We start from the raw sequence: 23,992 nt of genomic DNA on the forward strand, positions 1-23,992 counted from the left end.
ACAAGTGCTCAGAAGGAGAGAAACTGGCCCTTGGCTAAGAATGTGAATGGCCAATTGCTGCAACTCCGGGGTTTCAACTCCATAATCCTCCCACCATAAAGCTGATCCAACTACAAATTTGTTTGTCAAGGCATCTGCATATGAAAATAGACCCATTTGTTCACGTAGAATCCCAACTGAGTTTTGATGGTTCTCCTTTGAGTTTGATTTGGCATCAATCTTTGGAGTCTTCTCCCACCCTCTGGCCACCTCTCCATCGGTCTCGTGTCTCTTGCCCTAAAACTCTGGATCCAATGCAAATGCTGTTGCTTGCAAATGCGAGTGGTAACTATCCCACCGTGAGTGGCATAGCTCCCTTAAGTCCTCAAACTTGTCAGCGTTTGGCTCAATCTCCCTAATGTGCTCCACCATCTTATCCAGTCCCTCATAGACCTTGCCAATGCAAGGGTCATCACCTTCAATAAGTCTCATCATGCGAATGATAGGTGAGACACATGATGAACCTGCTCCCAGAAGCTCTCATCGAGTATAGTTTGAGAGCAACTTTTGTGGTCAATGCACCCGTTTATCACTCCCCACAAGTTACCTCAATGCATTCTTACTCTCATCCAGCCGCTCCAACATTAAGAAGTTATAGGCAAAGCATGTGTCAGAATACTTCGATAGATCCTCGGATCCAATCTTGCGAAGACTGCAAGAATATAATGATGGCATGCGATGAAGGTCACCACCTCTCTTCCCATCTCAACGATAGACACGTAGTAAGGCAATTTCCCAATGTCCTTCAAGAGATTGTTAAGACAATGGGCAATGCATAGACTAAAACAAATATGGGGATAGCATGCCTCAATGATTGCTCCTCTTGTCCTATTGGCATTTTCCCCATCTCCAATAAATTGCAAGACGTTTGAGGCCCCAACATACTCAATGGCATCACTCCAAATATCAGCAAGTCTCTTTGTGGTCTTTCCTCTCTCGGAGTTGTAAATATAACTCACAAAGTATGACTTACCCTGTGAGTATGCAACGATGTCCTGAATGGAGCGAGACCTTGTGTCGCTCCAACCATCTCCAATGAGAGTGACCCCATGCTTTTGCCACCCCTCCCAGATAGTCTCCAATGCTAGCTCATTCTACAAAAGCTTGGTCCTCAAAGCAAAGCTTGGTGGCTCATACGTGTAACCAAACCTTGCAATCTCATGAACCAACTCCTTGTAATAAGGAGATCTTGCGGCATTGAAAGATATGCCACAACTATAAAAGAAACGAGCAACAGCTGCATCTACTTGTGCCTTCCTGCCTGGATGCCATGTAGCTGCAAGGCTTGCTTGCTTGCTTGATGGAACGGGAGCACGAGAAGGAACCACAGAGGGCCCTACATGGGAAGCCCTGGAAGGAGTGGAAGAGAGGGCTCCACTGCCTCCTAAGCCTGATGAAGAAGAAACAACTCGCGCCATAGGTGCTAGTGGCCTTGCCAGTTTGGGTGCACCCAATGAAGCTGCGAATGCGGTAAGAGCAGCCTTCTTTGCATTTGGAATGAGAGGGCAAAAGTTGATGCTGTGGCCTTTCTCTCCAATGAGATGGGCACAGACTCTATCTGCTCCTCCATTCTTCTCGCTACCACAATAGTGGCACTTCCACTTCCTTGCTCCTCCCTTGCTGGAATATTTGCTGCTGCTATCAACCTCATCCCACCACTTCGAAGCCATGCTGCTTGGAGACGGATAGTGGCAAGTGCTGAAGCGTTACTATACAGTGTAGGACGCTAGGCCCTTGGCAGCTACCAGCTAGCCCTGTTGCCCTAGGTAGTAGGGCGTCAAGCGCGACCACGGAGGCTTGAGCGGAAGCTGCTATCAAGAACCAGCCGGCGTCATGTGTGGTGTGAGGCTTGAGCGAGCAGTAAACACATGCGATGAGATGCTATGCACTGTGGAGGCAATGAGATGCTATGCACTGTGCAGGCGCAAGAGCATTATGCAATTGAACTTCAAACTTGAGAATTGAGATGCTGGCAGGCGAAGAGCAGAAAATAGTATTGATTCTGGCAGGCCAGGCGAGACTCAGCAGCGAGCAGCTAGCACCGGTGGATGGTCGACCGTCGCACAGAGAAACGTAGAGACGGTTGGCTGCGGCTACCCAATGTGTGACTATAGGCCCAAAAGGGTTGGGAAATAGGGCCCAAGAAGGCCCTCAATAAGGGCCCAAGAAGGCCTCATTAAAGGCCTTTTGTCCAGGTTGGACTGGCTGGCCGACAGGGCCAGCCGACCTGGCTTTGTGGGAGGCCAGCACCATATAAAGCGTGCTCCCCCTCGTCAGGCACACCGCCACACCATCCTGCGCAGCACACCACTGCAGCCGTCATCAACATCAACGCACATCTTCATCAATCCAGGATCTAGCAGCCAGCGCTCTGCCCCCACAGCAACCAGCAGCGGTGCTCTGATCCTTCGCATTGATCATCATCATCGGGCATTCATCTTCCGTTAGCAGCACTCAATCGCGGTTCTGCTCCCGGCCTGCCCCTACTGCTGCCACCCTGCCCTGTGTGCAGCACCCTGCTTCGCCATCGACAGCAGCACCCTGCCCTCACGCAGACCTGCGTTGGCAGCCACCTTCCTCAAGATCCTTGCTCAGCACACTGCTCTTGTGCAGCCCTGCGTTGGCAGCCCTCTTCATCACTCGGAGTGCCACCGTTGTCTTTGACGCGAGCCTTTGTCATCGACCGTGCTCTTGCTTTGACTTCGTCCTTGCTTCATCGCTGGTCCCACTACTCAGAGTCGCTTCATTAGTGCTTCACACAGAGGCCCTCTTGTACTGGATTACATTCACCATTATACATATATTCATTCATCCATTTCATACTGTGTTGATTTGCTCTGATCTCTCGCACATCGGGTTCTTTCATCCTTTTTCCCTCACATGGTATTAGAGCTATCGTGAGTAAAGGGAACAAAGACCTCGAGAGTACACAGCATGGATCGACTACCTGCGATTCCGGAGGACCAGCCTTTGTCACCAGAAGTTGATTCTCCTTACTCAGAGCGAGACCATACGGAGGATGGGACTTTCTACTCATTGGAGAGCCTTGTTCGAGGTAATGAGTAGAGCCCTGTTCAAGGTCTTACGTTGGGAGATGACCAGCTTGTCAACACCTACTCACCTTCTACACCTTTTGCATCACGACATTCCTCTCTGAGCTTACCAGACTTCGTTTCCAAAGTGGGATACATGCCTATAGCTAGTGTGCCAGTACTGGACCATGGTATCCAGCCTTATCTGGAGAGCCTTGCTGCGCAGTCTAGTTGACAGCCTGGACTTCGGCTTGGGTCATTCTCTCAAGGAGGACAGGCACTAACATGGTCGTTCGGAGATCCAACGTCAACTCCTCAGCCGGAGACCTTGTTAGGTTTGTATGTACCATTGAGTGCTTGTGTGCCTAACACTACCTGGGTGTCCACCACTGCAGCACAGGTTCAACATATAGCACCAGCTACTACCCACGATCCCTAGAGAGCTGTGAACCTGAGTAGAGGAGGGTCGGTGTCCACCACTGCAGCACAAATTCAACATATAGTACCAACTACTACCCATGATCCCTGGAGAGACGTGAACGTGAGTCGAGGAGGGTCTAGGAGCAACATACGCTCTCAGACTACTGGTGTACAAGGAGGTAACATTGTTTTCTCTTTTGGTTGACCTTCTATTTCTGCTCCTAATGTGTTTTGGAATACTGCACTACCAAAACCCTTCCACCCAACCCATGTTTCTTCCTGCAGGCATTGGCATGCAGCCATTACCAGCCGCACGCACCTCCACAAGGACCTGCTTATGGGTTTTATCGAACACAGGGATCTCTCGGTACTTTGTCTTCCGGCCCTATGTGGCCGCCCAACATTCTGGGGTATTAGGTAATTTACCAACCCATCACAGGCACTCCATCCGTACCAATTTATGTGCCTATCCAAGGATTTGTGCCTCAACCAGGCATTCCATCTAGGCCAAGTGCTGTAACTAGTTGGCCCTCCGAGCTCTTTTCCACATGATGGAACTCTTGCCCGGACACATGGACACATAGGAATAAGGTTCTTAAAGCTGGCACAGGAAAAAGCACCAATCTTGGTCAAAAAGCAAGAAAAAGGAAAAAGTCAATTGTGTTACCAAGAGCTGAGGGCATCACTAGAAAGAGGACATCGAACTGGATCAAAAAGCTAAAAGCTGCTTTTCCAAAAAGTAGCTCCAAGGCCAAAAAGCAAGGCCCTGAAGCTACAAAAGCGTAAATCAAGAACTTTGGCTATATTTGCCTATTATTAAAATATTTAAAAGAGAAACAAAAAGCAAAGCAAAGAGGCAAAAGCAAGCATGGCAAAAAGCAAGGATCCCTTTTCAAGTATATAAGAAGCTTGTACCCTCTTGGAGATTCATTTAAAAAAATTGTTGTGGAGAGCCTCCTTGGGAGATTTATTTTGTGAAGAGCTAGATGATGATGATGATGATCTCCTTCTCCACCCTTAGCCTCTGCCCCGCCTACAGCACCACCGCCGCTGAAGCACCATTGTTGCCCCGAGCCAGCTCCACCGGCTGAGACACCACCTCCGCCGCCCTAGAGCCAGCTCCGCCGATGGAAATGCCGCCTCCGTTGCCGCCCCAGAGCCGCCTCCCGCTGCTTCTAAGATAGTGCTGCCACCGCCACATCGGCCACTGCTTGTGCCCGCCTCAGCCGCCCAGCAGCATCTGTTCCGCTCTGAGCGCTGCACCACCTGCTACCTCCTACAGCACCATCGCCTCCTGCAAGCGCCACCATCATTGCCGGCTGCACTGTTGTAGCTTCTGGCACCACTTCTACTACTAGCATTGGATCGCCATTGCCACTCCGCCGCCGCCTTCGACAACCGGAACTTTGCCCTTTTATGTATACTTCACTTGTGTGCCTCGTATGCAACCTTGGATATGAAGCTTGGGCATGGAACTTGGATATGGAGCTTGGGCATGGACATAGTCACAGGGGACGGAAGGGACGGACTATTGGAACGGAGGGACGCGAGTCGGGACGGTGCAGCGATGGGGACGGTAGGGGACGATGGGGACGGTAGGGGACGGTCGGATGTCCCCTTGGAGGCGTCCCTCACAAGGGACGGCAGGAGGAACGGGGACGGCAATAGGAACGGGGACGGCTGTGGGGGACGGCACAGTGGGGGGATGCAGGGAGCCGTTGCGCGCGCATTCGGACTGTTTTTTTCCGCCCGTTTCTAGCCGTTTGCAGGGCCGTTTCTAGCCGTTTGCCTTGGCCGTTTGCCTTGGCCGTTTGGCTTGGCCGTTTGGGGTGGCCTTGAGCCTTTGAGGCTTGGGCCTTGAGGCTTGGAAGTTGGCCTTTAGGCTTGAGCCTTGGGGCCTTGGGCCTTGGTCCTTGAGGCTTGGCCCTTGCCTCTCTCTCTCTCTCTCTCTCTCTCTCTCTCGCCTATTTAATATCTATATAAAACAAGGCTACAAGGCTTGGCCATTTCTATGGTGGGAGGACTTTGGTTTGGATGGACTGGAGCTACAGCAGCTTGCCATCCGTATACTTAGCTAGGCCGTCAGCTCCTCTTGCTTGGAGCAACTTTGGAGTCCCTACAACCACATTGCCTCTAGGAAGAGGAACCGACTCGGGGTAGAGCGTGCCAATGGCCTTGTCTTCGTCAGCGTGAACTTGCCATTGCTTTGCAAGAGCGTGACCAAGAAGGCAGATCCCTTCACCGAGTGGGAGATGAGTCAACAAGAAGAGCAACAAGAGGATGAGGTGCAGGAGCAGCATGCCAGTGAGGATGAGCTTGATGCTCCTTTGGCACAAGCTACCCATGACCATGAGGCGAGCTTTTCATGTGGATGATCATTCATGGATCATGATTCATGGGCCTTACTACTTAGCTCTAGCCTCTAGCCTCTAGGCTTTAGCACTTTTTGTCATTGACTCATTTGAGTCCGTCCATGTATTCTACCTCCTTAAGGCTTAGTCCCGACTCTTGAGTCATGACTCATTTTGTATCTACTTAATTATTAATACAATCAACCGTGAACGCCTTCACTCTTTGATTGGCATATTTTGTTAATATGACTCAAAAGCTTACCATTTTAGTGTAAATTTGTGCTCATTTTGATATACTTCCAAAGTAGAATAAGTGTAGAGTAGAAAAACTTTTAAAAAAAGTATTTTTTGAGTGCCGTTTTCTTCCCCGTCCCCGTTCCCTACTTATGGCCGTCCCCCGTCCCATCCCCCGTTACCGTCCCCCGTCCCTTGTGACTATGGGCATGGAACTTGGACATGGAAGTTGGACTTGGAACTTGGACTAGGAACTGGATTGGAATCTAGATTTGGACTTGGATTTTGATCTAGACTTGGACCTTGATCTGGACTTGGATTTGGATTTGATTTGGACTTGGAATGTGGGCTTGGATTCATTGGATTTGGATTTGGATATTGGATTTGGTACTAACCCGGTGAGAGATACTTGTGGGTCATCCCCGTGGTGTGCTTGGCATCAGAGATCCTGTGCCTACACATCGACATCGACATCGACTTGGATATCCTACATCGGCATATCTGTTTGTTTTGTATTCATTGATTGTATTTATCCTGGCGAGCGTACTCGTGGATTGTTCCTGAATGTTCCTCGCTCAGTGTGGTGTATTGTGCAATATCCCTATACTCTTCTCTCTCTCTCTCTCTCTCTCTCTCTCTCTCTCTCTCCTCTCTCTATATCTTTATCTCTTGGACACGTGGTTGAGTCTATCACTGCACGCCCCGCTTGGCCTACAAGTGCCCAGCCTTCTATCCCATCTTATGGATTACCCTCGCTAGGTCCTACACCTATGCCGGGCATTAGTGGTTATTCTGGAGTGACACCTAACCCTCTACACTTTGGATATGGGTACCAACCATCTTGGACCCCACCATCTCCTTCCTTGCATGTATCTATGTCCTGAAATGCTTTTACAGAAAAGACTTGTTTCAATGGGTCTAATTACATCCCATTGGATCCAACCATCAAACTTACAAAGGAAGTGGATTCACCGCCACATGAAGAGCGAGCCTATTGCCAAGTGATTGGGAAACTCATATGGCTCACTAACTCTAGACCTGACATTTCCTATTGTACATCCATATTAAGTCAGTATATCAATGCTCGGAAGGAGCCACATTGGAGTTCAACGATGAGGGTTGTCCGTTATCTAGTGGGTACCTATATGTTTGGAATTTATTACGTCGTGGGTTCACCTTGCGTGGTTACACGGACTCTGACTAGGCCGGTGATATCGATTCCCAGTGCTCACTTGGTGGTTATTTGTACTGACTTGGTTCTGGCCCTTTCTCTCCGTCTAGCAAGAAGCAGGACACTGTTGCAGGTTCTTCAGTTGAGGCTGAGTACCGGGCCCTCTATGGCGCCACCATTGAGGCTATGTATCTCCTTCAGCTTCTTGAGGAGATGCATTTTCCCATGGACACCGCTACTACCATCTACGTCGACAGTCAGAGTGCGATTGCCCTTGTCGGCAATCCTATTTTTTCTAACCGTACCAAGCATGTTGATGTTCATTTTCACTTTACCAGGGAACAAGTTGAGCTTGGTACTATGAGGCTCCACGGCAGACAACCATGTCGACATTCTTACAAAGTCTGTCAATCGGCCTATCCTCTAGCGTCTTCGCAAGTGGATAGGCATCGGTCCTTCACCATCATCCTCTGCATCTTGAGAGGGGGACCATCCTCACCATTTGGATTATCTATTATTGTTGTCAAGGGCGCATGAGTAAGTGAAAACCCCGAGAGGGCATTGCTCATGTGAAAACCTTATGCATAGCATTTACCATATTGCATACCTTTGCATCGCATTCCATTTTTGTGTTTGGGGTGCATGTGTGAACGAAAACCCATATGGACGATCGTGCATGTGAAAACTCTTTGCATGTGGCATTGATCCACTAGAGCCCAAACTCAAAAGACTCTACAAAAGACGAAGAGACGAATGAATGATCTACATCAGCAACATGCCAAATACTTTACCATGTTCCTCTTCACCCACTTACTTTCTTCATCATCTTCTCTCATGGTCCCCTTTTGGCCTGAGAGGGGGTGTGTTACTACAGGCCCAAAAGGGATGGCAAATAGGGCCCAAAAAGACCCTCAATAAGGGCCCAAGAAGGCCCTCATTAAAGGCCTAAAATGACCTTTTGTCCAGGTTTGGGTTGGCCGACCTAGCTTTGTGGGGGGCCAGCACCATATAAAACATGCTACCCCTCCTCTCAGTAGCTATTATATTCATCATCAGGCACATGGCCACACCATCCTGCGCAGCTGTCACGTGCATCCCGCAGTTGGATGCCACGTAGACATATCTATACAGAAGGTGCAGGACTTGGGGTGGAAAACTAGTCCCATGTGAGCCCAGTCCGAGACGAGTCAGCCAGGGTTCCACTCCAGTCGTGCGAGATTAGGTGTGCATTGTCCTGCACATGCGTCCAAGGTCAGTGTGCATTGTCCTGCACATGAAGTAGTGCTAGTCCGCACTGTGAGTCTCCCTCTGGAATGATGTCAGTTGGTTTGTATGTTTGGTCTGTGACCAGATGTCAGACGTGTGTAGAAGTAGGTATGCATAAGGTTTGGGGCATGGGGAAGGCTATGAGCCACCCCAAGGGGGCCAGGAAGGCCCCAAGCCTTGCCCACCAGCCCTAGTGTGGGCTGGGCAGGCTGTCGGCTAGCCTAAGGGGCCTGGCCAGGCAGCCGACAAGGCCTTTGGGCCAGCCCAGCTATGCGGCCAGGCCAAAGGGCTGCCTAGGGGTAGGTGTTTGTTTTGTCATACAAAAGGACACACTTCTCGGGAGTGTCCTAAGAAGACTATAGCTCCAAAGACCGCCACCTAAATCTCCACGGCTTCCGTGGTGAGCCCAGCTCCCACACAGACCCCAGTGGTTGTCCCTAGTTCTTCGAATCCCAATGCTTCAGTTGGAGCAATCATTAGCCGGGAGCTCCAAGATAAGCAGAAGGGCGTCCATGACCAGGAGTATGAGCGCAACGAATTGCTCAAGACCTTTGGCTACATAGGTGGCCAGAGAGTCGTTGTCTTGTTTGACAGTGGCAGTATGGAGGACGTGGTCACGGAATAGGCCGCTCCGCATGCCCGTTTCTTCCTGACTTTGGTGGACAAGCAAGTTGAGGGGTTTAGCACAGGCATGACAACGAGCGTCAAGTATGAAGCTCTCGATGCTAAATTAGTTTTTTAGGGCATAGAGTTTGTGCGTGATTTTATGGTTGCTCCTCTTGTAGGAGCAGACATAATATTACGCATTCAGTGGTTTCAAAAGTTCCTTCCTGATGTCAAGTGGAACAAGCACACTTTCCAGATTAGTCGAAATGTGTCAAACGCCCTAGTGACCATTAAGTGTGAGCTAGGAATTTCGAACTTTCCGCTCATAAGCCACTTGCAGGCTAAATGAGCAATCAGGAAAGGCGCACATTGTGCGATGATATACATCCAGGCTGCCCAGACTGTGGCCAGTGCTTTTGAGAAGTATTTGGCTCTCCATGAAAAGTTCCATAAGATTTTTCTTCGGGACAATCTCCCTCCCCAGCTCCCCCCGTTTAGACTGGAGGACCACAAGATCGATCTCCTTCCAAGCTCGGAACCCCCGAGCAAGTTTCCATATCGCCTTTCTAAGGCAATGGAATCGGAGCTGGACCGCCAACTCCAAGAATTGTTGCAATCTGGCTTCATCCACCGCAACGTGTCGCCATTTGCAGCTCTGATCCTGTTTGTCAAGAAAAAAGATGGGTCTTCTCGTTTGTGTGTCGATTATTGTGCAGTCAATGAGCTGACTATCAAGAGTAGATTCCGGATGCCTCGAATAGATTATATTCTCGAGAGGCTGAATGAGGCTAAGGTGTTCTCAAAACTCAATTTAAAGAGTGGGTACCACCAGGTGAGGATTGTGGAGGGGGACATCCCCAAGACAGCCTTCCGTACGGAACGGGCCCACTATGAATTTGTGGTCATGCCTTTTGGCTTGATGAACGCCCCAGCCACATTCAACTGCATGATGATGCGTGTGTTCCGAGAATTGATTGGAAAGTGTGTGTTATAGTATTTTCAGCTACGGTTGAGCAGTATGACATTGATGTGGAGAAAGTCTTAAAGTTGTTGGAAAGCAACAAGCTCTATGTCAATGAGAAGAAGTCGGAATTTTATTTGTTCGAGGTTCATTACCTTGGATATATGATTAGTGTAGAAGGCATTCGACTTAATCTGGCTAAGGTAGTCGAGATTGTCAATTGGGAAGTATCTCAGACTGCTTATGACATCAGATCCTTTGTGGGTATATGCTAGGCATACTCCACCCACATAGACAAGTTTTCTGACCTCTCGGCGGATCTCACTGATGTGCTAAAGGGTGTCAAGACTAAAAGGCAACGGATTCAAATGACTCCACGAGCGTTGGAGGCATTCAAGAACCTCAAGGTAGCTTTATTAGAAGCTCCTTGTTTAGCACTTGCCTCGTGGGACGAGTCATTCTAGGTGATCATCGATGCGAGTAACATCGCAATTGGAGGTGTATTACAACAGAATGGTCATCGTGGAGCTTACACGTCTCGTAAGTTATTGCCCGCAGAAAAGAATTACTCAGTCTACGATCGGTAACTCCTTGCAGTTATATAGGCCTTGAAACATTGTAAACATTTTCTTTATGGCCGTGACTTTGAGGTTCGCACTGACCATCAGGCATTACGCTAGATTCAGACAATGCCAAGTGCACAGTGGAGTGACCGACAGGACTGCTGGAGCCAGATATTCCAGCAATTTGGTGGTATGATTGAGTACCTTCCAGGAAAGGCCAATCTAGTGGCTGATGCTTTGAGCACGAAGGGACAAGTGACTTTGATTCAGACCACTAGACTCGATCTTGTTGGTACGGGACTAGACGACATGAAGCACACGTACGCGGATTCCGAGGAACTTGGTACATAGTGGGAACAAGCATTGGATGCCATAGGACCATTCTACTTTTTGATACGCGATGGTTGGCTTTTCTACAAAGGCCAACTATGTGTCATAAAGTCGTTCAGGGTAGCTATTCTCCATGACGCCCATGACACCATTACTGGTGGTCATAGGGACATGAATTTGACTTTGGAGAAGTTGGAACGGCAATATTATTGGCCAAAGATGAGGCGAGATGTGCTTTCATATGTACATCACTGTGATATTTATCAAAGGGTGAAAGCTCCTCGTGGGAAGAAGATAGGGTTGTTACAGCGCTTGCCAATTCGTAAGCAACCTTTCCAAGATATTTCGATGGATTTTGTTACGAATTTGCCTCCCAGTTCGGGTAAGCGTGATACTCAGTGCTTGACTATAGTTGATAGATTTAGCAAATTTGTTATGCTTATTCCATGCAGGGCTAATGCGATCGCCGAAGATGTTGTCCATTTGTTCATTTTGCATTGGTACCCGATTGGCGGGATTCCTAAGACCATAGTGTCAGATCGAGATGCCAAGTTTACCAGTCATTTTTGGAGGGCATTGTTTGATAACTTTGGTACTAAATTGAATTTTCCCAGTGCATTTCACCCACATATGGACGGCCAGACATAAATCTACAACCAGTTGGCCTTTGATGTGCTGAAGTGTTATGTTCATGATCAGCAAGGTAAGTGGAAATCATATTTGTCTTTAGTTCAAGCTGTTTTGAATGATTCTTTTTCTTCAGCTATTAGCAAGACTCCATATGAGGTAGTGTTTGGAAGACCATTCCAGTCACTATTGACGAGGACCTCGTCTTCAATACTTGAAGCGAATAGATTGACGGAGTCTTACCAAGAGATTTTGGAGTTAGTAAAAGACAAGTTGGCTAAAGCGCAGAAGGCCTACACTCGACAGGCCAATAAAGATCGAAGGGATATGCAGTTTTCAGAAGGTGATTGGGTTTATCTTCGGATTATGAAGCAAAGGTTGAAATAGGTGGGCAAGCGATGCCCAAAGTTGTCGTTCAGGCCCATCCAGATAAAGATTAACGAGGTTTCAATGAAGTTGAAGCTACCTCCAAGTTGGACTATGCACGATGTGTTCCACATCAGTTGGTTAAAACCATATGCAGGTTCGATCCCTTCGGAAGTTAAAGACGAGGCGGAACCAGATATCGTTGATGAAGTTGAAGTTTTGGTTCCAGAACAGATCCTTTTGCACCGTTTTAAGCATGGCTCAGGCCAAAGACAGAGACAGTTCCTCACAAAGTTTCAGGACTGAGGGACCCATGAAGCGGTATGGCTTGACAAAGAGTTTTTCGACGACTATCCTGCGTTATTGATGGATTATTTGGAGGCTATGCAGCTTCTGTCAAGTTAAGCAGAAGGGGATGTCATGTGCACCCCGTAGTTGGATGCCATGTAGACATATCTGTACAAAAGGTGTAGGACTTGGGGTGGAAAACCGGTCCCATGTGAGCCCAGTCCGGGACGAGTCAGCCAAGGTTCCACTCCAGTCGTTCGAGGTCAGGTGTGCATTGTCCTGCACATGAAGCAGTGCCAGTCCGTTCTGTGACTCGCATAGTCACCAGGGAACGGGAACGGATATGGGAACGAGGGGCCAATCCGGAACGGGAACGGGACCCCTTGCAATCCGGAACGGGATCCGGAACGACACGTTATCATATTTCAATACACATGAGTAGACAAGTATACAATTAAAAGCAGGCAAAAAGAGACAAATATACAATTGAAAGTAGACAAAAAGAGACAAGAATTTGATAGCAAACTCAATGACCTTGTTCATATTTAGAATATCCACCTCATCCCACCATGACCATGCTTAGTTCTTCTTGGCTCTCTTGGTTCCCTTAGGAGGCATTATATGAGAGAGAGAGAGAGAGAGAGAGAGAGAGAGAGAGAGAGAGAGAGAGAGAGAGAGAGAGAGATTGTACTTGGCTATGAGAGAGAGAGAGATTGTACTTGGCTATGCACACTGTACTTGCAGCTGCACTCTGCAGGATTTTATAAGTTCTCAAGACTCAGAGAGGTACGTTTTTTTTAAAACGTTGATATTGACGTTTTTTTTTCGAACGTTGCAGGGCAGCATTGAGGTCGTCTTTCAACGTTTTTTTTAAACGTTGCATAATCTATACGTTTTTTGTTTTTTTTTTTTAAAAGGGGTCGGCGGCGACGCACAAACCAGGTAACCGTTTTTTTTTTTTAATACAACGGGTGCCCAACGTTTTGGGCACCCTTTAAAAAAGGCCCAAATTTTGGGCCTTTTTTAAAGGGTGCCCAAAACGTTGGGCACCCGTAACCCATTTCATTCAAAAAAAAACAAAAGGCTACGCTATTGCGCTGCCGGCTGCCAAAAAGTGGAAAAAAAAAAACGTTAAGGTTGCCGTTTCGCCAATCAGGGAAAAATAAATTAAAAAAACGTTCCTCCACGTTCCACCGTTCCCAAGCTGGCCAACTCCACGTTCCCCCGTTCCACACCAATGGAACGGTGTTCCCATGTGACTATGGCTGTGAGTCTCCCTCTGGAATGATGTCAGTTGCTCTGTATGTTTGGTCTGTGACCAGATGTCAGACGACTGTGTAGAAGTAGGTATGCATAAGGTATGGGCACGGGGAAGGCTATGAGCCACCCCAAGGGGGCTAGGAAGGCCCCAAACCTTGCCCACCAGCCCTAGTGTGGGCTGGACAGGCTGTCAGCCAGCCTAAGGGGCCTGGCCAGGCAGCTGACAAGGCCTTTGGGCCAGCCCAGCCAGGCGGCCAGGCCAAAGGGCTGCCCAGCAGCCAGTCGGCCAGTGCCTAGCAGCCTGCGCAGGCCAGGGGAGCAATGTGAACACGTGAGCTGATTTAGCATTAAATGCTATTTTTGCAAGTCGTGGAGGGAAAAAGAAGCCAGCGGATTGAATACATTAGGGGGTATAAATACCCAAGGCATAAATTAGTTCGTTCATCTCATATTTCATCAAGGTGCTGAAGCTAACTCAAGGACCAGGACAGCCAAGGAGAAGCTAACACAAAGGGTGAAGAATTGAAGGTCAAGGGTAGAGGATCCTCCTCAGCCAGGAAGGTTCAGGTTCAGTCTTTTATTTTCAGATTTGCATCATTCTAATAAAAGCAAATACACCATTCGCGGTTGGGGCCCTACAGAGGGTATTCGGGACCCAATATTGTGTCCTCTTCTCCCTCTCTCTCTCTCTCTATTTTTCTGCACATCTACATTCAGTTTTGTGCATTAATTTCGTGACACGACAAGTGTGCTGATTTTTGAGCATTGAAGTTACCGATCTCCGCCGAAGCTTCCGCATGTTACAGCAGCACACCACTGCAGCCGTGATCAACACAATCATTTTCATCAACATCAATGCACATCTTCATCAATCTAGGATCTAGCAGCCGGCGCTCTGCCCCCACAGCAACCAGCAGCGGTGCTCTGACCCTTCGCATTGATCATCATCATCAGGCATTCATCTTCCGTCAGCAGCGCTCAGTCACGGTTATGCTCTTGGCCTGCCCCTACTGTTGCCGCCCTGCCTTGTGCGTAGGACCCCGCTTCACCATCGACAGCAGCACGCTGCCCTCACATAGACCTATGTTTTGGCAGCCACCTTCCTCGAGTTCCCTGCTCAGCACGTTTCTCTTGTGCAGCCCTGCGTTTGCAGCCCTCTACATCACTCGGGATGCCACCGTTGTCTTCGAAGCGAGCCTTCGTCATCGACCGTGCTCTTGGTTTGACTTCATCCTTGCTTCAATGCCGGTCTACTACTCAGAGTCGCTTCATTAGTGCTTCACACAAACGCCCTCTTGTATTGGATTACATTCACCATTATACATATATTCATTCATCCATTTCATGCTGTGTTGATTTGCTCTGATCTCTCGCACATCAGGTTCTTTCGTCCTTTTGCCCTCACACCCAAGCAGTTCACGTTTTTTTTTTTTTGGTGGCCGTTGTTTCAACGTTTTTTGTCCACTACTCTGGAATGGTCCTTAAGTGGGCGAGGGAATGTTCCGGAACGTTCCACCTGGCCGTTCCACACCATGGAACGTTCCAGGGCATTCCGGAGCATTCTAGAATCCCCGGTTGCAAAAGGAACACCGTTCCCATGTTCCAGGTGGGCGGAATGGCGTTGCGTGGTAATTATGGTGGAAATGAGTGGATCAGACTCCAATAGTGCTGTCTCTTGAAAGTTGAAACTAGTGACAATTGTGTTTGGCCTTTTGAGTTTGATGGGGCACGTTTGTGCCAAGTTTGACCTTGGCTCAAAAAACCAAAAAATCATCTTCCACAGATTCTCCATAGATAGAAGGAAGATCCTAGGATCTGAAACCAATGAAATATCCCCATTCGAGGTTTAGCACAATCTTGTCATACTTAAACTATTTTTATGATTGAATAAAGATGTAAATGGCACAACACAAGACAAGAGACAATGCTGAAAATGATGAACTCTTGCACGAGGGCCGGAATGGGCCGATTCCCTTCCCCTTGGTAATGATTTATTATCAAGGAGAATTTTTGGTATAAGTTGCACGATCTGCTCGTGCCAAATTTCCAATAATAAGAGCAATGAATAGAGATACCAAACAATGTATTAGTTGATGCTAGATTGGTATCCAAAGCTTTAATCGTTGTAGTCCTCCACCTCCAGGGAGCAGCCTTGGGTTGTCACAACAAGTGCATGCTACTCTCCATTGAGCTTCCATGCAAAGCATGCAAGCGCCAAGCCAAGAAGTAGAAGACCGGATGGATGTGCGTGCGGATGTAGAACCGGAGTGTCTAGTCAGTCTTCACGAAGGCCAAGATAGCGGCATCCACTGCGACATGCGAGGGATTGATCGTAGTAAAACAACCTTAGGCTTAACTAAACTTCACTTAATTATACTTAAGAGATAGACAATGGTGTCAATGCAAGGCAATGGTTACAAAGACGATCTATAAATAGATCTATGCCTATCCTAGATGAATATCTATCTCGTGAAGAGAGAGAGATATGTTGAATGCTGATGATGATGAATGTTCCCTTCTCCAATGTTGAGGTCCACCCCTTGGCTGAGGGCTTTCCTCTATGTAGGAGGCAGGAGGATGATGACTGAATTGCTGAATGCTGAATTCTAATTGTATGCTGAATATGCTGCTGATCTGCTGAATGATGATGACGAACTGCTGACTCCCGTTGCTCCCTATGAAGGAAACGCTGAGAAGATGCCAGCTCCCGAGATGATCCACTGAATGAATGATGCGCTACTTTATATATGAGTTTCTACTGCTGGTCGGCCAGTGAACTATAGTCGGCCTGCATATCTGGATCATCACGACTTTATAAATGCCTTAGATGCTGTTGTTGGCTGCTGAAATGCCCACGACGGGTGATAATGCTCAGTCGGCTGGTTCCACATGCAAGATGTTGCTGTCGGCTGGCTCCACATGCCCCAACCTGCAGTATCTGCGGACAGCTTGTTGATTCTCTTTAATAACATTGTCCACCCAATTTTAATGAGTATGAACTTGCAAACCAAGCATATAACTTTGCAAAAATTAAGGGTTGAGAGCATACTCGCCTCTTTTTCACATCCCACAAACTACTTCAGTAGACAGAGTCTACCCACAGTTTGCAAACAGAACACCGAGATCCATCGGGCAAACAAAAACAGTTCATGTGAAATGTTTTTCAAGCATGCATCAATGTAATACAATTCTGGTTAAGGACAATCTCCCATTCATGTGACTTGTATGCAACGATCATTCCGGGAGTAGACATCAATTCCCCAGTTGTACCGTGATATTGTGCTCCAAATTTCCTCAACACAAGAAGGAGGCCGCTGAGAAAGCCCCGGTCTCAGCAGCTCCCAAGCTCTCAGGATACTCAAAGCAAATCTGTCCTCCCATCCTCTACTGAGGCCTGTCCTCCTCATCTCTATGAAGATCCAGCGAATCTCTGGTGCCCAAGTACCCCGTGCAGGGGGCGCCCGAGCCTGCAGTCGCTGCAAGAGGAGCTCTTTCCAAGGCTCAGCGCCTGGAAGCAACCCCCGAACAATAAGCTTCCCCAATAAGGCTCTACTCTGATCGACTGGATCTATAATGCCCAAACCGCCCTGAGCCAGCGGAAGTGTAATAACTGCCCATGCAACCTTTGCCCGAGCTGGCTGACCGTCCCGCCCAGACCACAGAAAGTTCCTGATCAGCCTCTGTACCTGGCTGATGCAAGAGCTCGAGAAAATCCAGCAAGACGTAATGTACCACATGGTCGCTAACAGCACCTGATTTGCCACCACCACCCTCCCAGCCAAGGATAGTCGAGCTGTACTCCAATACAGTAGCTTCTTCCGAATACTCAGAAGAAGCGGGGCAATCTGCTGCTCAGGTGACAAATCGAGGCCAATCTGGCATCCCAAATACCGCACTGCTGTGCCCGGAGGAATCCATCTAAAACCGGGGTCTGGGCTCCATGCCGGAGTGGGAGCACTACTGATCCAAAAGGCCACTGTCTTGCGCCAATTGATCAATGCTCCCGAAGCTGCACTAAAAACCTGGAGCGACTGCTCTGCCCGAATAAGATTGGCCTCATGGCCATGCAAAAATAAGCCCGTGTCGTCTGCAAACTCAGCATCAAGCAAATCCTCCCCCCGGACTGGGAGCTGAAGTCCTCTCAAACCAACCTCCTCTGCCGTCAAATACATACTCATAGCCTCCGCAAAGAAGAGAAAAAGGAAAGGGGCGAGAGGACACCCCTGACGGACTGATCTGGTCAGCTCAAAACTCGGCCCCCGACCTCCTGCAATGCTCTTGAATATTAAAAAGGAACTCTAAAGATTAGGACTATATTTGAGTTGCTTATTTAGTGAAGGGGTCAATCAGAGGAAGAAGGTTATTGGAAGACGTTCGAGTCACTTAAGTGACAATTCCCTTATTTCATATCTAGGAACTTCATTGCTTGATGGAGGTTCTAGTTTAAAGCAGGGATCATGTCAAGTGCCTAAATATATGTTGGCTTATTATTGGGGCTGCTAGCCTAATGCTTATTTGGGACATTGTAAGTGTCTCATGGACACTTCTTTGAAAAGACATTGCTCTTATTGCAGATCCAAAGGGAAAAGTAAGCGAGTGGATTGCACATAACAGGGGTTTTTACTCGCAGACTCCAGGAGAATAGGACCCAAAGGAGATCAAGGCCAAGGTCTAGCAATTTACTTGGGTGGTGGGGGCTGTGGTATGGGACATGGGTGCTTTGGCAATGAGCAGCTGGTGGAGTCTTAGGCTGGTGGGTGAGCTAGCCAACAAACCCTTCATGGTCTTTCCAGTGATAATGTGCTTCAGATAGGGCTATGGTTAGGGGGCTTCCTGCTTGAGAATGACTCAGGTGGCTGTAGGAGCTCTTCTCATGCTTTCTGTCTTTAATGCGTCTGTGGTGACCTCGTGCCTCTCCCTCATCGATTTGTCAAAATCGCCACATTAATTCTGATATTAGTTTTTGTGAAGTTGTTTAGTCAGCTGAAATTTGTCTACTTTGTAGAAGAAAAGGATTAGCAAGATTGGGGGCCTTGTTTATCATAAAGGGCCTAATCGATTTCGTTCTTTTTGTTGTGGTGGGGGGTTGGGCTGGTATTTTGAACACGATCACTATTTTCGATCGTATGCATAAATGTTAAATGCCAGTGTTATTGAATTGTCTTTTCTTATATTTTTTTCATGTTGAATCTATTGTGAAGGAATCATGCTTCTTCTTTGAATAGGTAGACAAAGGAATGATGGACGAATTGAAGCAAATGAAACAAGTCCTTAACCCAACAGAAGTTCTTCTTGTTGTGGATGCCATGACAGGCCAAGAAGCTGCTGGTAAGTTTCTGTACCGTTATCCCTTTTCACATGATTATTCTACATTGCTGTCTTGTGAAGGATGCTTTCTTTATTCACAATTTTAATGTCATTTGTGACTCTAATCACTTGTAAGTTGCAACTTCACCTCTTCCAATTCAGAAGCTTTAATGATATCTATCGTATTTTGGTTAGAATGTAGGCTTGCGATACATCAAGTAGATTGGATCATTATGTAATATGAGTATTATTATAACTGTGGTAGTGTGTAACACTGTAATACCAGTCTTGATATATGTGGTTGAAGTTAGGGAAGGTGGGTCATGAGAGGCTTACTTTATTTTGTTCTTAGATATAAGTGTAGCTGGGAGGGCAGATCTCAGAGCTCTTAACGATTAGCAAAATGAAATTCCACAATTTGCCACAAACGAAAGTAACATAAAGCTTCAATTGTCAAGTCTTCAAACTCCCAATGCTGCACTTATGACCCACTGTCCTCTTGGCTATTCCCAAACCTTGTGGTTTCATGAGGAATCAACGGGCCTAGTTGAGTAGGAGGCAGCCCATTTAATGAATGGACAAGTTGGCCACCCTAACCCAATAGGAGAGTCACACATGCAAGCACACAGGTTCAAGGAGATGAAATTTTACCAGTACAGCTGGTCGGCCACGAGTTTCACCAAGCACAGATGGTGTTACAACAGGTACAAATGGTGGTACACGGCACAGCTAGTACAGATTCTGTATGGCCAGAGACAGAAAGTACAAGTGCAGCCCTAGCATGTATAGGGGAATATGACCTGCAGCAGTGAGTACAAGTGTTGATTGGGTTGCAGCAGCAGGTGCAGGTGATAGGTACAGGCAGCAGCAGCAGATATGAAGGGTGTATGGTCTTTGTGCAGCTGCAGCAGGGTGTATGGGTGTTGTATGGGCAGATATGGGTACTGTGTGGCTGCTCAAACTGAATTGCCTTTCTACTTGTTTCAGTTGTTAGGTGAGAGAGAAGGCCAAAAACGTTAGGGTTGACTCCTTTGGCGAGTGAGTTGGCCCCATGCACACCCCACAACCTTTGCGTGGACCAAGTGCAATAAATGTAATTATTCTCCCGATTCATAAGGTGGGATATATTCCAATCTTATGACATGTGCCTTTGTGCCCTGCCATCAGATATGCATGTTATTTATCTATAACCTTTGTCCCAAGTGTTGTATTCACACAAGGTGGTTAATCAGCATAAGAAACCCATGCCTAATTGAATAGAGAGGATCTCCTGGTTGTATGACAATCCAAACAGGTGCAAAATCCTCATTTGAATGATATAAATACACTTCTGGTTGTATGGAAATCCAAACAAGTGCAAAATCCTCATTTGAATGATGTAAATGCACTCCTGGTTGTATGGCAATCCAAACAGGTGCAAAATCCTCATTCAAATGATATAACTGCTTCATCTTGGATAAGTCTTGGTGATGAACTACAGACGGGCTTGCCCATGCCAAGTGGCTGGCTGCCCACACCCACATCCCTCCTCCACGCCATGCTTAAAGGTTGGGTGCCCGATAACCTCCAATCGTCCTTGGTTTTAATAAGTTGTTGGGAAATATGTGCAGCATGCACTGGTGACATTCACATTAGCTCATAAAGCCTTATAGAGTTAATTTGAGCCTAGAAAACATACATACCACCTACCTACAAGACACATAATATTAGTATTAGGCCCAAACAGGTTAATGCACAAGATGGAGATGATTTAGGAATCTAGGAGTTTAAGGGGCTTTCTCATAATTTTTGGGAGTTAGTCGAGATGCTCACTCGAGGAGAGTTTTAATTACCTTATTTTGTGTGAGTGATTCATGTGTTGAATCCTTTGATTAGTAGAAATTTGAAGCTGTGTGCTTCCTTTGTGAAGCTCTCATCTCTTTTGGTTTGTGTAAAGCTTTGGACATGCACGTTAATTTAATCTATTGTCATGTATTAGAGCATTCTTTCCTTGGGTGGTTACTTTTGTGTGGTTGAGGCAAATTTTAAGTGCCTTGTGAGGATGGGGAAATTTAGTTGAGAGCTCCATAATTATAGCCTAGAGAAAAAAATTGATCTCTCTCAAAGTATAACATCTTTTCCAAAATTGCTGTAGAATTGTGCTATTGCTAAGCCTTTTACAAAATTTTTAATGCAAAGTTATAGAGGGCATCAAGATTGTTGTTGTCCTAAATTTTGAGCTTCATTGGGCGACATGTAGAAAATATCAGCTTTGCATTCAGGTGCAATTGTGCAAAAGTTTTAGCTTACAGTTTGTTGATGCTTTATTTGGTCTGTGAGTGAGCACATTATGTTTCAACTTAATTGTTGAATCTTACTGGAAGTTAAAAATTTCATTTGATTTAGAAATCTTCTCTATTGTCAAATCCATTTATGACTCAAGGTGAGAAATTTGTTGAATCCAAGGATCATAGTTGGAAGATAAAGATTAGATGGCTCTTATAGAGTGTGACTTAAATAGTGGTGTAAAGAAGCCTAAAGCTCATGATTCAGATCCAGGTTTACAATGATAGAAAAACCGAAAGAAGCTCTATTTCCTTGAAATGTTACTTGGATCTACAATAGCAACTCATGTAAAGAAACCTATAGCTCATGATTTCGATGGAGTTAACGAGTAAGGAAGTTCTATTGTCTTGAAATTGCTCTTGGATCTACAATGTGACTCTTTACCAGTGACTTGGTAGGAACAAATCTAGCCATCTTTGTCAATCAGTCAACTATGACCCAGATTGAATCATGGCTTCTACTAGTTCGGGTTAGTCCAACTATAGAATCCATTGAGACACTTTGCACTTGTTCTCAAGAATTTGCAAGGATGCAATAACCCTCTAGCTCGAAGCCTTTCAACTTTATTAAGTTGGCACTGAGAATACTTCCACACATAATCCTCAACAAAGGATCTCATGCATGGCCAATAGAAACGTCGACCAACCAAGGCCAAGGTTCTATGTGTTCGGATGCACTACACTAGGTGCGTCATGGCAGTCATGCAATATCAAACCTTGGACATCCAGATCATTGGGCACACAAAGCTTGCCATCCTTGAACACTAATACACCTCTAATGGAATACTTTTTCAATCTCTCTCTCTCGGCAGCAGTCATTAGAGTGTTTGAAACACTCGGAACTCGGCAACCGGCCTAGACCGATTGCCAGATTTGACCAAAATGGAAATCATGTTGGCAACGCCCTTTGTGAGAGATAGAAGTCAGTTGTTATCTTAACAAAAGAGAGAGCATTGACCTCGGGGGTCCTACTAAGGGCATCAAGATTTCGATTGGTTGCTCCATGGTAACTGATTTAAGTCAAACTCTTTCATGAGGTCAACCCATTTGGCTTTCCGACACCTCAGGTTGGGTTGATCACAAATATTCGTCAACGAGTGGGATGTCCAGACAACAAATGGAGACCCATATAACTAGTGTCCTGATTTTCAACGCGTGGATAAGAGCTAGAAGCTCGTTTTTCTAGGTAGGATAGCTCATTTGTGTGTATGAAAGCTTCTTGCTTTCAAAGGCTATGGGTCTCCCATCTTGGAACATGGCAGCACCTATTGCATAATCATTGGCATCCGTTTCAACCACAAAAGGTTTACGATCTACAACATAGGGGCTGGGGTGACCAGCTTCTTCAGTGCTCTAAAACACTGATCAAAACTGGAGGACTTGACTTGCACTTCTTGCTTCTCACTCCCTTTAAAAGCTAAGTTAAGGGAGGAGCAATCCTGGCATAAGCCTTGATGAACTACACGAAAAAGCCAGTGAAACCAAGAATGATTTCACCTTCCTAATCGTCCGTGGAATTGGCCATTCCAGGACTTTACGAACCTTATCTGGATCAATCCTCACGCCATCAACAATATGACATGACCCTAATACAAGATTGTCTACTTGAAGAAGTCACATTTTGACTCCTCCGCATACAGCCTCCAAGACAATTCTGAGATGCTGACTGTCTCCAAATTCAGTTTGTACTTGGTCTATCAAATCCACATAGCCACATATCAAGGAACCAATTCAATTGAAGCTACTATTTCTCCAACATATGACCATGTAAACAAGACAAAAGCAGAACCTTCTTAGCAGGTTCCTAAAGAAAATAAAGCATCCTTCAATCCTCCAACTCATGGAATTCGAAACCTAAAATCACGGAGACAAATATTTGCTAGCTTTAACATAATACCCATTCTTTCCACGATTTGGTAAATCCTCGTACCTAGTGGATAGCATACCTCTCTCTTTGGGACTTCTAACTATCTGGCACCACAACTATGTCTTCTTCAAGTTGTCAAAGTCTCAGGATTTCCTCTCAGAGTCTCCTAACTATCAGGCACGACAACTGTGTCTCCTTCAAGTTATCAAAGTCTGAAGAATATGGGGTTTTAACCCAACTCCTATTAAACATATTCTAGCTATTGCCAGAACCATATGCTCAGTAGTACCATAGGCAAACTCAACCATAGGGATGTACCTCTCCCAACAAAATGGTCACTTGGAGTCCCATGCATAAAGCATAACCTCCAAAACCTGATCCCACCCTCTCAGTCTGCCCATCAGATTAAGGATGATTAGAAAAACACAAGTCCATCGAATATCTGGATGACGTGCTGTAGGAGCGTCACCAACAATCATAAGGAATTCCTCTCCTACTCCCATCACAATCTAGTGCATAGACTCTATCAGCCCAGAACAACAACCGGTTCCGAACGTAGTACTGACTACCTTCCACTCTAATAAGTGGAATGATTCTCGAGTCTTGGTCTAAATCAATGGAGCTCCCCCCTTGGACCTACTCCCAATACTGAGTGAAATGCCCATTGGCCCGACATATTCCTCACTTGGAGCTTGGATAAGAAATCCACACAAAGTTGTAGCATCCATATGCCCTGCACAAGATTGCAACTCCCTGAAGCGTTGTACGTATGTGTCAAAAGGCATATTCTTCATGTCCAAGTCTGCAAACTTGGCCACTATATCAAACTCATCCTCCACAAGGAGGAACTCTTCCCGACATTGTCTTGAAATCTGCCCAAGTATATCTGGATCAGGATGAAAATCAAAGTGAACATTCCATCGATTCAGCCAAGAGTCACCCCTTCTTCCGCCACCACCACCCCCCCCCCCCCCGGCCCC

At 46.6% G+C, this 23,992-nt stretch overlaps 1 protein-coding gene across 4 annotated transcripts in view; it reads left to right on the forward strand.

Annotated features, from left to right (window-relative positions):
• Nucleotides 1-23,992, forward strand: part of CPSRP54 (chloroplast signal recognition particle 54 kDa subunit) — a 60,447-nt gene that overhangs the window by 3,766 nt on the left and 32,689 nt on the right. For all 4 annotated transcript variants that reach the window (XR_015263533.1, XR_015263534.1, XM_086783462.1 and 1 more), the window contains one exon: nt 18,740-18,842. Coding sequence is in view for 2 of the 4 variants with exons in the window: in XM_086783462.1 (XP_086639588.1) it covers nt 18,740-18,842 (103 nt within the window). In the remaining 2 variants the exon portion in view is untranslated. The remainder of the gene's footprint in view (nt 1-18,739; nt 18,843-23,992) is intronic.

The sequence above is a fragment of the Cibotium barometz genome, chromosome 45 (genome assembly GCF_041138505.1).
Source record: "Cibotium barometz isolate CiBa-2024 chromosome 45, ASM4113850v1, whole genome shotgun sequence".
NCBI lineage: Eukaryota > Viridiplantae > Streptophyta > Polypodiopsida > Cyatheales > Cibotiaceae > Cibotium > Cibotium barometz.